Source organism: Mesitornis unicolor, unplaced genomic scaffold (assembly GCF_000695765.1).
Source record: "Mesitornis unicolor isolate BGI_N332 unplaced genomic scaffold, ASM69576v1 scaffold8537, whole genome shotgun sequence".
Taxonomy (NCBI): Eukaryota; Metazoa; Chordata; class Aves; order Mesitornithiformes; family Mesitornithidae; genus Mesitornis; species Mesitornis unicolor.
In genome coordinates, this window is record NW_010197061.1 from 60063 (window position 1) to 82918 (window position 22856).

General features: G+C 36.6%; 1 protein-coding gene across 1 annotated transcript in view; it reads left to right on the forward strand.

Moving 5' to 3' along the window:
• Positions 1–3171: 3171 nt before the first annotated feature.
• Positions 3172–22856, forward strand: part of BMP5 (bone morphogenetic protein 5) — a gene marked incomplete at its 3' end in the record, with an annotated part of 39554 nt that continues 19869 nt past the window's right edge. Inside the window, exon 1 of the mRNA XM_010188675.1 lies at positions 3172–3655. Within this exon, the coding sequence (XP_010186977.1) occupies positions 3172–3655 (484 nt within the window). The remainder of the gene's footprint in view (positions 3656–22856) is intronic.

A 22856-nucleotide genomic window follows, 5' to 3' on the forward strand; every position in this document is an offset into this window, starting at 1 on the left:
TTTAAAGGACAGGTCAGGTGATTTCTTATGCTGCTGCCAGGTTGAACATCTGGGGAAGAAAGGGCTATCAGTGTACAGGTTTTATGTTTCGAATTTCAGTTTTAGACACAGGGTAAAAGTGGAATCTCTGGGGCACTGCTCAAATCCCTGGGTTTGATTTTGGGTCAATGTTTTACACTGACCTCAAGTGTATTTAGATTTGAGTGCATCTAAAAATGGCATGAATGTGGCACTTCTTTTAAGTTTCTATATTATGCAAACAGCTCAGAATAATTTTTTGTTGTAAAACTTGAAACCTAGTTCTAAGGTGACTTTGAAACTGAACCCTAACCTAAACTACACCCTGATACCTGTGCCAATCTATTTGTATGCATTATCAAATAAAATATCTTCACAAGCTGAAATTTAATGTGCTATTTTTCTTTAGAAATAAATTGGTTCATATCTGGAATATGAAATGGGACCCATGAGCTATTGCAGATTCTTTTAATTTCTTTAGCAAAAGTTTTCATTGTTAGGGCTGCCTGTATCTCCCACTGGCTATATCTCTATCCATGTTAACAATGATTGTTTATGAAGCACAGGTTTATTACAAAAGGACATTGTGTTTATATTAATAAAAAATATTTTTGTTTTCATGTTCAGTCAAGAATGTTCAGTGCCTCAGTGTAGGGTGGGTTAATGTAAAATAAATCCTTTGTATTTAGTTTACATGTTTGGCTGTGGCTCCATCTGTAAATAACAGGAGCTGTTTTTGTCAAACATATGATAACTAGTTTATATGTTTTCTTACTCAGTTTCTGTCTGGAAAAAATGTTTACAACATAAAAGTATCCCCAAACTTGAGGGTATTTTTGGCTTTTTAAGTGGGAAAAGATTAACTAAATGTGGACGTCCAAACACAATATAGGAAGATTCTATCGCTGGATGTACTGATGAGCCGAAGACTTAAATCCTGTGAGTAATGAACCCACTGGCTTTTATGAATGCTTAGGGAAAAAAAAATTGCTGGAAAAGAGAAATAAACCTTGTTGCAGATATGCGTGATGGCCAAATTCAGAAAACACATATGTGTGGTAAGATCTCATGTATCATCACAACTGTCTGAGAGGGACAAGTGAAAGCAAAACAAAAACAAGAAATAATACTTTTCTTATAGTGAATAGAGTTTGATGTTCTGATTCTGACTGCTCTTCTGCTAGACTTTTGCTAAATAGCTTCATAATTAATTCTGATATTAATTCAGCAGGTCTAGTATGAGATAAATCCTTCCTTGGTGGAAGTATTGTCTGTTACGTGTGCTGATTTATGAGAGACAATCAGCTACATTTTGATGAGAGCTGGACTAGACTGTAAATGTAGACTCGGACTCACAATACATGAGAAAAGCTCATTTGTGCTCAATATACTAGATAAATTGTTCCTGGCTTCGTAGGGTGTGACTATACTTGCTGTCACACTCCCAAGTTTACTCAAGAACTGTGTGATTCGCTGAGTAGGTGCTAGTCATGTAAGGGAAAACTAGATGGGATGCATTTTATATACCTGGTTTTTTCCTCAATGTCATGTATTAACCTTTTTTGTTCTTTTTTTTTCCCTTCATCAAAGAAAAGTCTCCTAAAGACTCAAGGCAGATTAGAGGAGTGAGGAAAATGACCCCAAATAATCTGAGCAAAATGAAATTTAACACTGCGATTTAACACCAGTTGCTGGTTGTCATACAATTCTAACCTGAACTTTAACTTCAGCAGAAGCAGCTTTAAAATCTATTTAATATTTCTTATTTCTTCAGTTAAGCTGTTTCTTTCTCCAGTTAATAATAGGTTGTGAGATTAAATCTTTGCTTTTGATATTTACTGGGAAAAGTAGTATAGCAATTTATGAGTCAAAACGTACTTTGAATAAATTATCATTGCAAATTACAGTTTATGAAAGTTGTGACTATAACCATAATTACACTATTGGCTATGCAAAACTTGAAATCTTGCTTGCTGAATAAATTTGTTTTCATTCGGATTGCATTCCCGACATTTTTAGTAAAGAGTGAATCAAGCCTCACTGACAAAATTTCCTACAGAGTTTATTAAAAAGGTCACCTTTGTTTGCTAAACTTACCTAAAATATAAACATTTATTGAATTAATGAGATGCTATTTTGGTCTGTTTTGAGTTTTCTATTCCAGTTTACTAAACCAGGGACTCACAAGATCTTCCACATTACAACAAGCCTTTAGCTATCTATATGTCCTAAAATTGTTCAAGTTAAAATTGATTCTGCAAGCTGTTAGGAAAAACACAACCGATAGTCAAAATCAGGTATACCACTGTAAATCGGTGGGGGGGGAGAGGTTTCAAGCTCTGTCTGGCAACAGAAGGGTTAAGGACTTTTTTGCTATACCCGTTTCAAATTACAATGAGAAGCCTCTTCTTTCCCAGCAGGGTTGTGCTTACATTAGTCTTTAGATCTCTCTTGAAGAGAGCAGTTATATTTGTGCCTGCTAGAGTTGGAAATAACAGTTCAGAAGCTGCCAAGGGTTGAATGGATTTACAGAAGGGTTTTTTTTGCAAGTAAATTCATGGCAACACATTAATTTGATTAGTACATGCTTTAGAATTACTTTACACTCAAGCGATTCAAAAGATGTTAAAGTTATCGCCAGGCTGCTGGACAGATATGTGTTACACCACCAAGGTACAGATCAAGACAAATCTGTGACTCAGGATTTTATCTTGGGAAGAGCGCAAGGTGTACGAAGATCTCAGAATAACGAGGGAAGATAACTCTGGGAACTACAATGTGTCAGAAGAACAGCTCTTGCTAATACAGCTTCCCACCAAAGACCTGGTTATCTAAGGTTTATATAGGAATGCCTAGGTCAGCTGACAAAATACTGGTCTTCTGCTCCATAAATGCAGAAAAAACGATAACAACAGTGGAAAATTGGAAGTCTGAATTTCAGCTTTCTTAGAAATAACTGCAACCTGACACATTCCATAATATTTAAACAGGGTGGGGGGAGAGGAATCACCAAAGATGTTACATTTAGAGATGACATTGACATGAAGAATAGGTAAATTTTGTTCTTCAACCACTGGGAAAGCAGACCTCATAGGAACTCAGAACAAGTAGGAGAAAAGATTTTTTTTTTCCTTGTTCTTTTTCTGTTCAAAGATGAACCTAACTGCGCTCAAAGCTTTCGTGGGCTTGCTCTGGAATTGCTGGGTTCTGGTGGGTCACGCACAGGGAGGTTTAGGAGACAATCATGTCCATTCGAGTTTTATTTACAGGAGGCTGCGGAACCATGAGAGAAGGGAGATTCAGAGAGAGATTCTCTCTATCCTGGGTTTACCTCACAGACCCAGACCATTTTCACCAGGAAAGCAGGCTTCTTCTGCACCCCTCTTCATGCTGGACCTGTATAATGCCATGACAAGTGAAGAGGATACTGAGGAGCTGGAGTATTCACTAAAGGGATCACTGGAAGGGGAGAGCAGAGGGATACGGAAAGGATACCCTGCCTCTCCAAATGGATATTCGCGGAGAATGCAATTATCTCGCACGACCCCCCTGACCACACAGAATCCTCCCTTAGCCAGCCTGCACGACACCAACTTTCTGAATGATGCTGACATGGTCATGAGCTTTGTCAATTTAGGTATGTGGAAAAATTTTTTGTTTCTGCTCTCTTTGACAAATTTGTGAACTTCATCTTGTGAGGGGCAAACCTCTTATCCAGCCGGTAACCTGTTCTAAACTGGCAGGATTGGACCCGGGCTGCTGTGCCACTGGTAAAAGAAAAATCATTCTAATGGTAAAATAGCTCCGTTGTAGGTGGCCATGGAAAAAAGATTTTTCTCACTGTTTATATAAAGTCAGTTTCTATAACTCCCCTTTGCTGGCTTCTGTTTTCTTTCTTTCATTGATGTAATGAAAATTCTAGCCTTAGGCCAACTAACTCCTATTTTTAAAAACTCTCAAAAAATAAAACACTTATGCCTGTTGCTCAGTTATTTCACTCACTGTTTTGCTTAAAGCTCAGACATGAACAAACGTCAGTTGTTAATAATTTAAAGCCCAGAATGCTATGAAAAGGGAAAAGTTAAGAGATTTCTGGGAAAAAAAATGAAATTATAAAAAAAGAGATTTCTTATTATTTAGTTGCTTTTTTTTTCTGTTAGTAAGAGTCAGAGTCTTATTATCTTTTCAGCTGGATGGCTGGTTTTTAAATAATCTGTTGCTGTTTCTTTGTTATTTCTATTTAGTAACCACAGACTGTGTTTTATTATACTGCCATGGTGCTCAGAGTCTGCAGTGGTTATTTTCATGTCATAAATAAATTAAATAGCAAGTAGAGCATTAAATACCAGAAACATGCAAGAAAAGAATGCTTTTGAAAATTATATCAATGCAAACACAAAAACTGATAAAACTAAATTATATTGGCTTCTGAATATAATAAACATGCTTACCAGTTACGTTGTGGTTAAAAAAACAGTTATAGACTTGTTTAACAGAAGGCAACTTAAATCTCATTAAGAAAGCTGCACAAAATTCATGAAATATATTTATTATTTTTATAAGTATTTTAAATGCTGCAAGACTCATAAAGTTAGCTAAAACCCCTTCTCGTTTGATCTGAATAGAGAGATTTAATTGCAAACTTGAAGTTTCTTAATAAGCTGGTACAAAAACTGGTGAACTCTTGCTTTCCAAGATAATACATTCTGCAGAAACTTTTTAAACAATGACACATGTTCCAAAATACCTTCAGATTATCACACAGATTCTGTACCTTTTATGTCTACCAGGTCTTTAATCCTTGCTGCAGGATGAAAAATGTTTCCAAACACTAAAATCCTCAACAACTCGAATTTCTAGGAAAATGACACCCTAGAGTTTAGTTGTTGTAATAATAAAATTACTTTCCATTATTTGGCAGATAAGAAGGTGTTCAATTCTGAGATCTTTTTCTTTAAGAGTAACATAGGTTCACAACTCTAAATACATTTGCTTGTTGTCCTTGCTCCTGAAGCAGAATACTAGAAAAAATGAAATCTTTTTTTTTAAAGCATGTTCCATCCTTAAGAAAGTGTTACATCTCATCTGTGTATTACTTTTAAGTTATCACTGTATTCCTCGATTTACCCAGAGCATCTGGAGTCAGCTGAATTTAAAAAGGTAATGATATAAAGGAATATAGGAAATGATCTGATATCCTAAGCAATAGTTGAGGCTCTGATCCTGCAAAAATTTTCCTCGTATGCCCTGAGACATACCCTCAGTAAATAAGTCACAGATCATTTCATCAGTGGCCCTGAGGACTGTTTAGAGAGGATCTAGCCTTTGATTTCACAAAACATCTTTGATTTCAAGAGGACTTCTTGCAGTGCATGAGTAGAAGTCTTTGAAGTCTCAATGTCAGATATGTCCTAGCCTGATCCTGCTGCGCTTCCCCAGACAAAAAAAAACCTCGCTGGAAGAACACAAGTTTCCACTGAGTGTCTTACCTTGAGTAGGATGGTTCTAATATTTGCCTCATTTTGTTGGGAATCTAGTGTTGCCTTAAGAAAGTAATTTTGAGAAGCTACAGTGTATCTTACACTTCTGAACTGTGAAAACTGGGTATGAGATGCTTCATTTTTCTAGTGATTAATAGACACTGTTAACTTATAAAAAATACTATGTAAATACCAGCTTTTGTTTGACCTCTGTAGAATTAAAATATGTCTCAGCTTTGAGTCTAAATAGCAATTCACTTTAAATGCCCTTCCATACATGTTGGGTCTTGTGGTTTATCACACATTCCACTGTGTAACATACATAAGAAATATTGATGACCAGTGCAGATTAGCTTCAACATTTTTATTAAACAATCCTATGTTTCTGTATAATTAACATAAATTGAAATAAATCATGGAAACAGGTAACAGTTTTATATGATTTATGTAGTAAAAGATTGTGACAGATGAGGGCAAGCTCTTTTAATGTAGAATGGGGAAAAATATGCAGTGATAAGTGAATGCTAACACTGTACCTTAAAATCAATAAATGTTGATGCAGCACAGTAATAACTCAACTGGTTTTAGATTTGAAGGCTCGGTCAGATTAATCTGCTTTGGAAATAGTATTCACCATGTTCAAACTTGCACATCATTAATTACATAAGGTGTAATTATAAAGCTTTATTAATCATCTTGATTTTTAAAATAGAAACTTTCGTATATAGTTGTAGCCAGTTATAATAATTTAAGGCATATATATTAAAACCAGAAATATGTAGCTGAGAAGTTGGATAGGAATTATTAAGCATAAGATTGAAAAGGCTGAATAAGATTAAAAAGTAAAGTAAAAAATAGACAAGGACAAATAAATTTGTGTTAGAGAATAAAACCTGAAACTTGATAAAAATCAACCTGTCAGAGTTGCAAATACCTCACTTTTGAAAACAAATTTAAAAAATAATCATCAAAGGAACTGCAATCGTGACTCTGTCAGGCAACCAGGGAGAGAAACAAGACTGCATTTACTTCTCCTGAAGTTAAAATTGTAAACACCTGCTCTTTATACTGGAATTTATACTAGAATTTCCATCTCTTTCTTTCTTGAAAGATATTACAAGACAGAGACTCTGTCTTGTCCTGTATTTTGTGTAAGACTATGAGCTGGCAGCTCTCCATAAATATTGATGAGTGTAACAGAAGAGTTAACTGGGGTTGGTCCAGCAGTCAAAGAATAAATCCTCTACTAAATACACTGGGGTTTTCAAAGATCTGATTATATCACCTACAAGTTCAGGACTTTATTTTCCTCACTGGGTGCTTTTTTTTATCCTATTGTTGTATTTTATTATATTGTTGCAAAGCCCTGACTGTTTAGAGTTCTGGCATCTTCTTTTTGGCCTGTGTCCCAAAATGACATATATAGGATACCCTGTTCCTTAGAGAACAGACAAATAATACTTGTGTAGTCCTACTCACTTTTCTGCTCACTCGAAATTTAGTTAGAGAAGGACTTTGTTAAGATAAATGTTAGTGTTCCCACTCTTCACCTCTCACCAAAAGAGAGGGGTTGAATAAAAAAATACAAGTCTGAGCCTTGGAGAAATAGTAGCACTTTTATAAGCTACATTTAAACATACCAAGGACTGAATTTTCCATTAGCATCAAAGTGATCATTAAATCCACTGTACTTAAGCGTTCCTTCTCATGCAATTCAAATGGTCTGTATTTTCATCTGCTTACAGCTCATGTAATTTTTTCTCTAAACAGATTGCTGCATTTGCTAAGCAGTTCTGTTTTCTTCATGTTTTCCTGTGAGTTGATATGAACTCTCTATAAGATAGGGGATAAATATACATAAGTTTTGAGGTTTTCTGTTATGTTTTCTTTCTTAGCATATAAATTAATTTCAAAAATTCAGATGTGACGGTCACTATAAAATCTGTGACCCTGACCCACACATACTAATTTAAAGAGGAGCACAATATTATGGAGATTTTTAAAGTAACTGACACACCCCAGAAAGTCAACTTTCCTTCACATACAGTGTGATTCCGCAATCTTAATTATAATAATCCTCAAACCACACATGCTGTGATCAGTTCTTGAATCAGATGCTGAAATAAAAGAAAATTTTGCCTGTTTGAGGCACAGAGGTCTGTTCATATTTCTCCACCTTCTTTACCCTAAGTTTGTACACTATCTTGAAGAGTATGTTCTTCTTTAAAACCTGAGTCACTAAGCACATACATAAATTCACAAGATTTACAGCTCATTGTGTTCATCGGAGAATGCTGACATGGCAGAGAATAACTTTTATACTTTTTTATACCGAGTACCTGTACAAATATATTGTCATTACACATGAAAAATAAAGGATTTCCTAACTGCAGTCAGACCTTGAGTGTATGTAGCAGCTAGTTGCTTAAATTAAACTAATTCAGTTTCTACAACCTTCTGCTTGCAGCTAAGGTATCATCAGCGAGGGATATGGAGTGCTAAGCTATAAAATGCCAGAAGCTGTGGAAGGGGAGCTGGATTTGAAGGATACACACAAAAAGGCCTCAGGATAATTAACTTCTCTCCTCAAAGCTTAGGAATGAGCACACTTTCTTTCTTTCTTTTCCACTGGATTTCAGATGTTGCTGTCTTAATTTTAACCTTACATGAATTTCCTTGGCTGCAGTACAGTTTTAGTCCGTAAAATACAGGCTTCTAATGAAAATATTGACACAGCCTTAACTGAAGTGACAGAAGTAGTGCTATTATCTTGCCTTGAACAGGGGGATGCCACTACAGAGATAAAACTTGTTAAATAACAAGTAGATGTCATGTCTTTAATTGTGGAATTGGATCAATACTGAGAAAAAAATGAGAACACATTTGTGAAGTTTTTTTGAATGGCAACCCAAAGTCAGGCATTTTTCATTTTTTTACATAAAATTCAAAGCAAATTAGATCAAGTGGGTCTAATTTAATCTTCACTTGGAGTAGAAGTCACTGAGCATTTTGAAATCCTGATTTTTTTTGCCATAATAAATTTTTTCTCAGCCAACCAGTGAGGTAAACTAATCTGGTGTAACCTAGGTATACAATCAGGCATTAGAAATAACTATTAATGAAGAAATAATTTTCTATTATCAGATTAAATATTAAGACAGATTTTTGCAAAGTAGGTTTCTTTATTTCTAGAATAAAAGGTCTTCATCTGCAGGATGACATTCCCTGAAAGTCCTTACCCAATCCTCATAATTCATTAGGCAGTTTTAACCAATTTGTGTGCTATAACAGAGCACTTTGTTAGGTATCGTTTTTGATTTTGCACAAGAAATATTATCCATATTCCTTTTTGGAATTACACTACAATTGTTATTTTATATTGAAATATTTTATATTTCCTTTGACATATCTCATGTTACATGAACTTTACGAACCATATAGCTCTACCTCAGAATAGGTTTGTGTGTGATCCATAAATATCATCTAACAAAATAATGGTTTTATAACTGTCAATTAATTTTTTTGCCAAAGTTAACACTTTTAATCCAAGTAAATTTTTGTATCTACCCAGCCAAAAAAATGTCAAGCTCTCCGTTAACTGGAGTATAAAACTGTCTAACTTTCCTTGCCAACAGATTTGAAAGAAATTGCAGATAACTGAGGAGAAACTGATTTAGCAGATGGTTAGATGTGCATGGTGAAAAGCTATATACATGTATGGATATCTATAAATATATATTATTAATAATATTTTTCCCATTGGGAAGAAGGGCTGACCCAGTTCCACTTCTTTAGAAAGTGCTCCTTTCCAGACTAAACACAGACTTTGGGTGGGGTTGTGGGGATTGCATGTATTGTACAGTACATATTTTCCCAGGAAAAAACAGTCTTGGAGTGACTCTGGCTAGTCATGAAAGAGAAAGAAGGAGGCTTGCAGAGACGCCTCTGTGTGGAGGGTTTTAGGGGAAGAATCTGCCTGCCATGGAGTGGATGGAGAGCCTCTTCGTTCTCTTCCTAAACCCTGGGTTGTTGCTTGGAGAACAGCACAACGTTGTCACATAGGTGATCTCCCACACTCATTGTTCCTGTTATTATTTTCTCCGAATGTTAAATTATGCAAAGAATTTTACCGCAGCTACCTGCCCACTTACTGCCTGAGTTATGGAGGTAATTACAACACTGGCAGTTCCTTTTTCTTCTCTTTTTAGCCATGGTGGTTCCTTTCAGCTTGCTTTCATAGGCCGACAAACTAATCGGGTTTTGCAGAAAATTGATTGATTACAGTCTGATCATTCTAGGTGTTGTCTGGTGTTTCCACATAGCTGAGAATGAACAGTTTATGAAGTGCCAATTGCAGCCTCCAGCTAAAGAAAGGCTCCCCAGGGCTTCAGGAGAGCTCTGACTGCTACCAGGCTTTATAATTATTTCCCACACTTTTCCCCATCCTCTCCCACTTGTCCTTTCCCTTGTCTCTAACTCCTGTCGTCTAGGCAGGGTCACTGAACTTTAATTTTATGTCAGTAGCATTTGGCTGCAGAAGGGATTAAGGCCTGAGGAGTGGTGAGACTGGGCGACAGCACGGGAGATGGAGAGGGAAGGAATGAGAGCAAAGCATGAGAGGAAAATGGCAAAGCACAGGCCAAGCTTTGCAGGGAGGATGGCTGTCTTCTTCTCAGTAGGCAATGGCCAATGTGCAGGGCTTGACACAGTCATGCTGGGCATGGGAAAGGTTCACAACAGAGGAACAGCCTCTGCAGGAACTGGTATTACTCGGAGAGTTAGTCCGGCTCCTCTGTGTCTCACATGGAGCAGGATGCTGTAGCACTGAGAACGTTTCCCATGCCAGAAGAGGAACAAAAGTGGAGGGAAGTTTATTGTGATAGGGAGGTGCGTGCAGACAGAGAAAGGGCAAAGAACATGATATATGTGCAGATAAAAGAGAAAATTAGTCCAGGTATGGGTTTCTTCTCCTAGCAAGCCTTGCAGGTGAAGGAATCAGTTTTCTTCTTAGTCCCTCATGGCAGACAAGCTACCTCAAACTCTCCAGGCACTTGGGTCCCTGGGGAAAACTTTTTGTCCTTGCAAAATAACATGCAGCTCCCCCCATCCTTCAGTATGTGTGTGCAGGGAGTGCACAGACGGGCTACTAGCATTTGCAGCCATAAATAACATCGAAGTTAGCTTTTAAAAACCACAGGTTAAAGGATGAGGGCTGCCATGACGCACACAGAGAGTCTGAGATCAGAGGAGCAACTAAAAGGGGTCGGGAGAAACAATGAATCCCCTTGTTCTGAGTCATATTTATGAGTGCTCCATTGCACCTAAAGTTCATATTTTATTGGCTAGGCCATGGGGTTTCCCCATTTGCTCATCTCTTAAAATAACACCCCTGGTTAAAATTTCCTATAAAACACAGAAATGCTACAGCAGGCAGAACTTGTCAACCCTGACAACTACATTATTTAAGTTTGTGGGTGGGGTACACAAGCAGGACCTGGTTTGTGTTTTCCATGAAATTTTGAATTTGTTTCTATACAAAAATATACTGTAAAACAAGTAGAAAAGGAGAGGTTTTACATCTCAGCTCTCCACTAAGAAACTTTCCACTATTACTGAGAGATGCTCCAAAAGGTGAATCTAAATGCTTAGTCCCCAGCTCTTTTTGAGCAATTGCACCCGTGCAACAGATTGAGAACTTGGCTTTATTGACCACTGTTATGCAACTCAAAGGCACGTGTGGTACCTTGCCAGAATGGGGCTTCACTTTTTTCCCCACTGTAATACTGGGCAAACTGAGACAACAATTATTAATGAGTCAGAGCCCAAAAAACTAATCGGGACAGCTAGTGCTGGTGCATGATACATATCCGTAGCTGACAACCAGTGGATTTGCTGAAGCAAAAATTCCACCTAACTTTCTTTTTGGAAGAGAATCAGGACGAGGTAGGAATTTGAAGAGCTGAAATTTCTGTTCAGTTTATCTTTATCTGACTTCGCAATATTACCCATTCAGACCCCGTAAGAACCTAAACATCTTTTCTAACCACAGTGATTCCATGATTCTATCCTTGTACACTGTGTCTATTAAATGAATTTATTGTTATTTATTGTTCTAATTCTCATGTATTTGTCTGTAGTCAAATTAATGAAGGTATATTCATATTATCTGGAAAAGCTGTACCAACAAACCAGAGTAATTATTATAAATTAATCACAGTTTCTCTAGTCATATCCATTTAAAACCTTCCTTTTTTAAAAGCGAGGAGGAGATATAGGTGAGGTATTCAACTATAAGGTGCTGCAAAACAATTTCAAAAGGATATTGTGTTGGACTTTTTTGATATGGATGGTATTGGTTTTGGACATAGAGGTGTTAAATTCTGTCCTGACAAACCTAGGCTGCAAAAGAGGAAAGAGCAGGAGAATGATTTGTGAGTTCAATTTTGGAACAACAGGAGAATGGCACCTGATGGCATGTGGTGCCTGGAGCCATGGGATTCTAGTGGTACGGTTTGCAAAAACATTAGCTGAGAAATCAAAAGAGTGGGCAAATAGTAGTGGGGATGATGAAACCATAGGAGCAAGAGCAAGCCCAGTGTACAACCCCATGACAGCAGTAGTCTTTGTGGTGATTTATGATGGCTGAGATCCAGCAGGAACATAGCTTTGGGAAGGTTGTTCCCAAGGTTACCTCAGCTGGGGTATCTGTCAATAACCACAAGTCATAACATGCTAGAGATCCTGAAGGTTAATCTGCTGCTCCTGACCAGGGTACCCTGTTGCATTGTACATGAAATGTGTGCAAATGTTTTGCACTGCATCTGTCCTGACCTCAGCCTAGCCTAAACCTGAAAGTTGGAGAGTGAAATGTCTGAACAGACAAAAAAGAAGAACCTGAAGAGCCTCAGATAAAGAATGAAAACAGAGTGCCTCTGTTTTCCAATCCATAAAATGAGGGTGGGCAAATACTTCTGTGTTCATTTTCAATTCTTTGCACTCTCCTTCTTTGACCTTGCAGAGTACTGGAATAGCTTTCTTCCTGTGAAGCCTCCTTTAACTCTGGCAGTGTGCTTCTAAAGTACCTTGCTCCTAAAAGCCTTGCAACACTTTGCGTTTCCTCATGGTGAGCTCAAGTGTTATTTTAGAAAAGGCTAAGAAAAAGTCCTTTTATAAGGGTAATAAGTATATTTACTGTTCTTAAAATAGTCAGATTTACAAAATAATGAAAAAGGAAATTCCAGAAACACTGGAATTAAAGCACCAAAACTGAGATTTGTGATCTAGTGCAACGTGGAGGGGATGTGTGGCTAGTTTAGCTCTTGTTCTCAGAATTTGTGCCTCTCTGAGGCACGTGTGCATGCGTATCAGTCTGTGTGCATGCCTTTGCATATGTAATATAGAAAGCATGTAAATCACTTCAGCTTTAGTCATTGGGATTTTTTCCCCCTTAAATCATAATATTCTTTCCCATCAGTACTATGTGGCTTTAGCAGCCCTGACCTTTCAAGCTGCCTGTTTGGGCCAGTGTTTATCAGATGACCGTTTGACCTCCTTGATAATTGTACTTAATTACATCCTGTTGTAACATTTTGAAATAAGGAGGAGAGTTTATGGATCTGCTCCAAAGAGCTGAAGACTAAAACAGCAGCAGAATTCAGTGGTATGAGGTCCTGAGTAATCTCGTAGTTAGGTCAATAAGAGCAGTGCCTTGTCCAATTGATTAGAGAATTGAATCCTTAAACCATTCCTGTTAAATTTAGGATCTTTGGTACTTCTGGGAAGAAAATCACACAATTTTCTTTATTCTGAGAAGGACTTCTCTCCAATTCTCAGCTCGGATCTTTCGCCGAAGAGATCAAGGAAGGAGTGAGAGGCCTATCAACAGTACTGCAAGGGCTGAAGTTCACACACGATATGAAAGAGAAAGCCTCTGTTGCCACAAGTTATCTCTCTGTGGTTTTCCAAAACTTCAGAGTTCCTTATGCTCCCCTAGAATTGCCAGTTCCCATGAGCTTTTTGAGACTTGTATGATACTTGCTGCGAGATTTTTTGTGCATTAATGATTTATGGGCACATCTAAGGTTTCATTAAAGAGCAGCAATTATCCCCTGTAGTTGCAGAAAAACAAAAATGAAAACAAATCAACATCCAGAAACAGATGCAGTTCTTGAAAATGTGTGCTCTAAAGGCTCAGAAAGCAAGTTCAAACACTTCTTATTTTATAATGCTTCTTATATAGCATTATAATATGCTATATAATGCTTCTTATATAGCTTCTTATATATACATTTATTGTACTGCTGTTGTTCCATAGCTCACTTTCCACAAACTTGATTTGTAAGACTATAGTAAACTTAATTTTCTAAAATGAATGGAGACAAAAAGGAATAGAAGCTATAAAATTATTAACACCAAGTGAAAATCTAGTACCAGCACTTTAAAGATCATAAGGCAAAAGAATACACTTTCAATTTTACTTTATTAAAACACTGATAATTAGACTTATTGGAGAATGAAATGCCATGAAGACTTAATTTTCTGTAGTAGTAAACTACATGTAAGGATGGCATTATTGTAAATGTCGACAGTGCTGCCCATGATTATCACGGTGAACTGAACAGTTTTGTTGCAAAAGCTAAAAGTCTGTATTAAGTCTTTCAGGTAGCAAAGGTTAAACCTACAGTTCAGCTACACACAATTGCATTGACATCATTAAATGGTTTTCATGTGTTAATTTAAGTTACAAGCTTATATGATTACAAATAAAACAGGATTTGCTGAACACCATAGTAAGGTATTCAAAAGATCATGTTTAAATTCTCTTTGGTGTTAAGCAATAATAAGTATAACTGAAATAATACAATTAAATACGATGACTTTCAGGGAGGACCGGTTTATTTTTCAGAATTTTGAGAGGTACCTGTAATATGACACAATACAGTATTGTTTATCAAAGTAGCTTAAAATTAGGGATTTCAGAATAAAGTTCTTTCTTGTTTTTGAGTCCTTGGTGTACTCCTTTATTAACTTCATCTTCTAGCTATTGACTACAAGTCTTCAAAAAGTACTATTTTTTTCATCAATTTTTGAACTATTGAATTAATAATCATGTTTACTGAGGCTGTAGGTCTTGATATCACATTTACAAGGTGATGAATTTATATATATATATAAAAATTAATTTAAGGAAATATATTTTAAATAATTTAATTAAACATATGTACATACGTATTTTTATATATATGTATATGCTCATGGACAAATCCAGAGACAGTTTATGGTATGGAGTGAATATCAAGTACATCTAGTTAATGTTGCAATTCACTGGGTCAGAATGGAGGAAGCAATGTCATTAACATTAACAATATATTGCCTCCATTTTGGTTTCCCAGCAGTTGTGTTTTGCTTTCTCCATATTTGTACGTATTCCTTAGAAATGGAATAATACAAAGGATGTGCTTACTAGCATGTGTGCATGTATGGGAGAGACCTAATGTAAAAGGGGTTCATCAGAGGACTCGAATTAATGAAACAAGCACACGTATGAACTGAAAACTTGACTCTACGGGCACAGCTCCCAAGTGAGTTATGATCTGTTCATCCTGTGTTTACATTACCATCTGCTGCTGTACAGGAATGAAGCTTGTTTTATTAACATTATATCACCTTGGGTCAATGAGATTTACCATGGACTCCATTAAACCATGCTGCTTCATCTTGTCCGCAGGTGACACTGTGATGCTTCCAGTTTTGGGGATGGGCAACACATGGTTCTAAATTACTTGGAAGTAACTTCCAAGTAACTTGGAGAAGAATATGAGAAATGAGAAATGCAGTCCCAGGTGGAATAACAGTGAAAATGCAGGAACGATACAAGCACGTCCGTGGTCCTGGGCAACCAGCTCTAGGTGGCCCTACTAGAGGTCCCTTCCAACCTCAGCTGCTATATGACTCTGTAGTAAACTGGTTACAGAGAAAGATTATCTTAGTCATCTTGTGCATTGCCATCAATCATTCCTACTTTTTTTTTGGAGTGGAGCGATGATCTTGCTCAGACATCTGTTAGATGAATGGTTCTATGTGCTCAAAGTGTCATGCTTTTTCTTCCTGCTAATTTGAGCCCTTTCACGGCACAAATATTTTTTGGTGAAGACTGCTTTTTTTTTCCTCTGGCAGTGCAGGTGTAATGCTGGCTGGCCAGCCTGGAGATTTTTTAATTCACTAACAGACGGTGAGTTTCTGCTCTAAAAGAGGATCAACATGTTCATTAACTTTGGTGAAATTTAAGTTTATTTCTGAAAAAAAAAAAAAATCCAGATGTTTTTTCCTTCTTGTTGGGGCCATTTATTCCATATGGCAGTTTACATGTAGGTGAAACAAACTGTGTGAGAATAAATCATGATCAGATTAGACTACCAGAGCTGCAGAAGACAGGGTGCAGTCTGAACCAGTATAACAAACTGTTAAAATCACAGCCAGCTCCCAAACTGGCTGTTAAATCTCCTTTTTGAAAGTGCCACTCTTCACCACCACTGCCCAGTCTCCTGGCTGCTCTTCCTCCTCATCTTCCTCCTGTTTGCCCCCAAGTGTAATGTCTGGGAGGACTTGTCCTTGCTGTGCTGCTGGCCCCATAACTGTGCAGGCATGCACAGGGAAGACCTTCAAAATGAGGGCTAAACAATTTATGCAAGATGAAATTCCAGTCTCTTTACAGTTTTAATTTTTAAGATGATGACTCAGTTAGTACAGTGATTAGCCCAGTGTACACCTGTGCATACATAGTACAAATCTGAGGAACTTCGAATTCATTTGAGCCATGCTGAGATACTAGCTAAGCACATGGCTTGTGATCAGCTATTTTTGGCAAATGTGTTTAATATGCTATCTATAATATAGCATATAAAAATATTTTTTAATTTATTATCTTAATAAAGCATTTTTCTGCTCTCTAGGTGAGATGTTCTTGAGGGTGTCCTTTCTCATCGTTGTTACAGCTGGACTGTTTTTTATGCAATGTTTGGTCAGTGTTAATGGGCATGGATAATATTGAAACACTCAGATGCAAGCACAGGGTAAGCAGTAAACAGTGCCTATCCAGTCGTATCCAGTTTGGCACGCAGACACAACTTCCATGGAAGCATTTTTGGCAAATTTGAGTGTGGGAAATGGATGGAGTTTACCAGACAACATGTGTGAATGGTAAATGGCCGAGTGGTGTGTCACCTCTGTGTGGAAGTGAGCAGAGGGTTAACACCAGCAGGAACTAAGGAGATGTGGGAAGATAGAATGGGCTTTAATGTTTAGCTTCTACTCCCTTGCCAGTTGCCCTATGATGATATATGCCTTTTCACTCTTCTCAGAAGTTATGTTCCATCTGTATGCTTTTAGAGTGTCAAAACAGTTATAACTTACACCTATTTTCTGACCATTGGATCCCAGAGCTATAACTTTTGTTCCTGTTCAGTTGCAGCTGAACCCAAGAGGGATCTTTTTATTCTGTCATTTGTTAACCTTGGGGTTGTGTTGATCTGACATCCTGACTTTCACACACAGTCAGAAACCTGGGAATAATTGTTAGTTTTCTTTGTGACGATCTGTGATTAGAGAAAAACAAAATTAAATATGAGAAAAAATGGAAGACTTTTGATAGACAGTATCAAAATATACAGGCTTTGCCAAAGGCCAGGCAAAACAGACATCAATGAAAGTGCAGACAAAATTAACAACCTCAGGCATAGTGGTGTAAGGATTAGGTAATTTATCTGTGTATTAGCTCAGAACTACATAATACAGGGATCTTTTCTCTGATCTGTTCTGTTCTTTCAAGTAAAGATTTATCTATCACTTACGAAAACACAATCAAAAACCTAGTGAACATGCGTTTTTAAAATAGGTATTTGTGATTGAGGTGCTTCTGTAAAATAGTGTGACTGAAAACAATGAAGAAATCAGAGGATCCACACTTGTTACATATTAAGTATCAAACTGCTTGTGATTTTTTGTTTCCATCGCCTCCTCGCAGACTCCTGGTTACGATGCTTCTCTCTTTTGGCATATTATTACTGAGATGTAAAAAAAGTTGTGAACAGCTGAATTGTTGAATTTCAACTTTGAAATTTATGGAAGAAGATTCAGCTGAGATTCATTCTACCACTGTTAGCAGAATTAAAAAGCACATATATTCAGTGTATCTTTTGTTGTGCTTTGTGCTAGAACTGAACAACTGGAGTGAAAGCTTTGCATTTGGGAGGCTGAAGGACACAATGCATCAGTCTGTCAAAACCATAAGAAATGTTTGATTTTGAGGAAACACTTTGCCAGCTATCTTTTATATTAGGATTGTGATGATACGTAGACTTAGACTCTTGTAATTCTGCCGACTTCCAAAACTCGATCTCTTTATTCTGGTTACTTACTCCTGCTCTTACTTTGGTAAGGATCAAACCAGTATAAGAAAAGCAGGGTGCTGCTTTTTCACTTATTCTGTATCAACAACTGAAAGCCTTCCAGCATTTAATTATTATTGGAGCAGCTGCAGCATAGCACTTGTTTTGACTTGTTGAGCAAGTGCGTTTGACTTGGAAGATACAGAGAAGAGTAAATTCAATTAATAACACATGTTTACCAATTAATTTTTCAACAAAATGTTGGCTATTGAATGAAGTCCAGCAACTTCATTAAAACATCTTTATCCCATATTTTAGTGCGAAGTAACAAGAACGCATCACAGATAATCTCATGGTGTACAAAACACCTGGAAAACTACATGTGAGAAAGCCAAGTACAATTATGCCTCTTTGTTTGAGGCTTTTCTTTAGGTCTGTGTTTATAAAAGTTGCTGGCAGGCACTGTTATATAGTTCTTGGGAACTCTTTCCTGTTCAGGGTGAATGCTGAAAGCTGTTGGTTACTAACTGAGAGCTAATTCTTAAAATAATTAATGAAAAAATCCATAGCGTTTTACATATTCACTTATATTCTAACAAATTTTTGTAGCTTCCATTATTTGCCTAGTTGCTGCCTACCAATTACTAAAGTTGAGTACATTGCATGTATGTTCTGAAAGGATTAGAAAGTAGAAATCACATAATTTCAAAGTCCACCTAAATAATAATTTAGTGTTTCAAACTATTTTCACTTTTTCAAATGCTTATTTTCTTATTTGGTAAGAATCTAGCATATCTTATTAACTAAACAATAAAATTAAGAGCTTAAAATTTTAATAATGGAACACTGTTTTCCTGGTCATTCTCAAAAGATGTTAAACTAGATGCTTCAGTAAGATACATGAATATTCTAACTTCTTTTTTTAATATAAATTATGGAATATTGAAATAAGTTTCTTCTATGAGGGTTAAAGAAAGAAAACCAGTATGTGATTGAAAAAGGTCCAGAAAGTGTGTTATTCTTTTTTTTTTTAAATTATGGTTTTACTTTCCATTCTGCCTCTAGATTCTGTTGCAGTCACTGAAGGCTTTTGAATTTACTTTATCTTGACTTGAATTACTTTGTAATTCATACAGTTCAGTTATTCCGTGCAATTATGGTAGGGATATTCTACCATTAAAAGTCTGAATTCAACAAACAAAAGATGATTTTTCGTTTATTGAAACTGCCACTAACTGCATAGTATTTCATCAAACAATTTCAAGCTGTCCCTAATTTAGTTAAGCAAAATAACCAAATGTTGCTTATTGATGTCAGTAACTGATTCAAAATAAAGAATTCAGTGGATAACTCTAAATTTACAGCCGTGTAACTTGCTTCAGAATATGACCTATCAAGCTTTCTGGTTTGTGCTTTAATAAGAAAGTGTATTTTATGTAAAAGTAATTTACATCATTCTTTCAAAACCACATCTGTAAACCTATAATTACTTTAAATACAAGCAGTCTAATAATAATAAATACAGAGAAACTCAAATATACAGTGCTGCAATAAAGCAGTTTTTAAGAAACAGAACTGTTGCAATGAAAAAAAGTTTCTGGAGAATTACCCTCCTAATTAAGCAAAATTCTCACTGATTACGGAAATAGTTTTGCCTCAGTTGGAAGGGGATCAGAATTTGGATTAAGGTTCAGACAATGAGTTTCATGTTTAAGCTAGGGATATGTGTGGAATGTAATTTTGGGGGCACCTATTTTCAACTCTTGCCTACATTTTTTACTTAAGAGATCTTTACGTGCCTGCTCTTGGGCTTTGAGTGTGGGCTGATACCCAATTGGAGATGAATTCCCAGAAGACCTCAGATTAGAAAGTAAATTCTGAACTTCCCCAAGACACATGAACAGACATCACTGAAGCCTGTGCAATGTATTTTCCCACCTCAGCCCGGAGAGGGAGATGTGGAGGGAAAGAAAGGATTACTAAACCTAAATCAGCCACTTTCCCTAACTACTTGCTACAGCACCAGCCCTTTGTTGCTCTCCTGATTAAATGGGTAAAAGAAATGCAGAAGACTTGGTACCAGAAGAATAAAACAAGTGGGCGTATTACTCTGAAGCTTTGTAGTTTAAATACTCAGCTGAATGATTATTGAGTAAATGCATAATATCAAATGAATGAAAAAAGCAGTTGTGGAAACAAAAACTTATTCTCATTTTGCCCCCCAACCCTTGCATTTCCTCTGTGCAGTGGCGCTGGGTGTCCCACTGCCGGGCTACTCCTCATCCTGACAGTTAGGATATGGTCATCAAAAGCAGCTGATAGGGACTGAAATGTCCTTTGTCTGAGCAAGAGCTCTCTCTTAGTCCCATTCCCTAGAGCTGCAGATGGCTAAAGGGGAAATGCAGATAAACTTCTCTGTTCTTCTTACTGGCTGGTGCATGAGAGTTGACCCTTAACAAACACAGTGTCTCTCCCCTGACACTATCAGGCAGCCATCTCTGGTGTCCAAAACAATCCTTTAAGGACAGGTGACCAATTTTATCAGTTTCAATATCTAACTCAAAATAGATTTGCTGAGTCCAGATCTGGAGTCTTACCATTTTATAAAACAGATTAAACCTATTAAGGTAGTACCGCTAAGACAAGTATTTACTTTTTTTTTTTAATAATCACTTTAGCAAAGTATTTTTCATCACACTTGGACTTTTAAAATTCACTTGATTTAAAACCTTTTTTAAATGGCTGTAGTCCTCATTCAAAGGCCAACGGGCAGAATGAAGAGGCTGCCATTTACTTCAACAAACTTTGAATTAGTTTTTGCATTTTTAGGACATCCAGAGTACAAAGATGAAATATATACTTGCTGAGATAAGCTTACTTTCAGTTTCTAATGTTAATGTTCATTTTCTACATTGTAAAAATCTAAAAGAAGTTTAAAAGTTTTAAAATATATTTTAAAAAAATCTATTACCTGTTCTCCTCAACTGAGAATGATGTTCTAGTGAATGTGTTTCTTAACTTTTCTCTCACACGTTTCATTAAAATATTTACACCTAGCATAGCTGTTTTTTAAAAATAAAATTCTCTCTTTCTCTAGGATCACATCTTTTCTCCTACCCACACACCCTACAAAACATTTGTTGCTTTATTTTGCAGTGAGTCACTTTAAATAGTCTAATGGTGGAAGAGGGAATGTGGTTCTAGAATTTGATTGTTGGAGAGAAGAGGGAGAATGAGGTAAACGGCTATTTGATGTCTGTCTTTTCACAGTAGCACAATAGCTAATTCCTAGGGCCTCTGACCTTTTAGTGTCCTGTAACAGAGTACTTGCATTAATCTGTTGCTTATCTGTCACCCACCACATTTGATATTTCCAGTCTCTGCTTTCAATTATCAGTCATCAGAAGCAGCACAGAGTAATTTCAGGAGAAAACGCCTGGAACTTTTGACCTGTTTTTGTCAGATAACCACAAGAGTTCACTGTAGATAAACTATCATTTCATTATATTCAAGATGTAAACGAGTGTCGTTTGTAGTGTATCAGCTTACTGTAACCTTTATCACCTTGAAGTGATTAAAACTGACTGGTTTACTTAGTGTTTATACAAAGAATTCAGAGTCAAACAGTGAAATTCAGTGAGATTAGTGTAAATGGCTTTCATAGTTACGTGAGGTCTGTAAGACCCTCCGTTTTCCCTTGGCATGTATATTTAGTAGTTAAAAAGTGGCAGTAAGTCGATTAGTGAGGCTTCACAGTTCGTGCATCCAGTAGGTAACCTGGGATCTAACATTGTAAAATCAACTTATTACAACATAACTTTGTTTTGTTCCTTGGTTTGCCAAAGAAGCTTTCACTTTCCCTATGTGTCACCACATACCAACCTCTTCAGCAAAGCACATGTCAGTGGGGAGCTAATCACTAATGAAAGAGCACATCTCATAGTCCCTCATGCACTATGACCTAAACTCATTGCTATCACTTTTTAGATTTTTTAAGCTCAGTCAACAATTACTCAGACATTTATAGCTGAATTAGTAAAATACCAATAGCTTAGTATACTGTTCATCCATATGAGTGCTTTGTATTTTTTTTCTAGAAGACAAATGCTTAATGAAAATTAGTGCATGATGTTTTCTCATGGCGTAAAAGATGACTGTTTTTCCAAAAATCTTTTTGGTGTAAATTTGTCTTCATTCTTCTTAAGAGTTGGGCCTAGTGTTAATACAGTATGAATATTTCATCAGTTTGCCACGTGAGTGGAAAATATCATTCTTTTCCATCTTACACACAGGTGTTTGTGATATTCCCCTGAGCCATGATTTGTCTGATGTAACCATAGTGCTGAATATATTAGTTTCAGGTGGTATAAAAATAGCATTTTTAAAATGTTTAAAAAGGTTAATGTTAAGAATCTTGATCATGGAAAGCAAATGAAGAATTTTGTTGTAATTAGCATTGACCCTAATATTCTAGTTATTTTTACTTATAAAAGTTATATTCCTTCAACGGTTAAAAGAGGACTTCCTGATTTTCTGGTCAACGGGTTTTCAGATGCTGATTGGTCCCACAGAGATGTATTTTGGCAGATGAACTCAGCAAAGCTGGAATGGCATGAAAATGCTCTGAATAGTTTAAAATCTTAACCTGTATTTTTTGGGTTGCCACTGTTGAAAAGCTCTTGCATGTGAAATAAAAATATTTGAGACATGGTGCCCCTCTGCACTTCACACCATTTCAGTAGGACAAAGGACTTGGGAGATACCCTACTGAGCGTTCATCATCTTCCCTGACAAGGCATTTATTAGATGCAGAAGGGATCAAGACTCTTGTATTATTTTTAATATTAAGGTACTCAGTATCATTAAATAACATTTTGCTTTTATAACTTGGCTATCATTCTAGCCATTAGTAACTGTTGCAACATCACTATCACTGCTTTTTTTACAGTATACTATATAATGCAAGATCTTA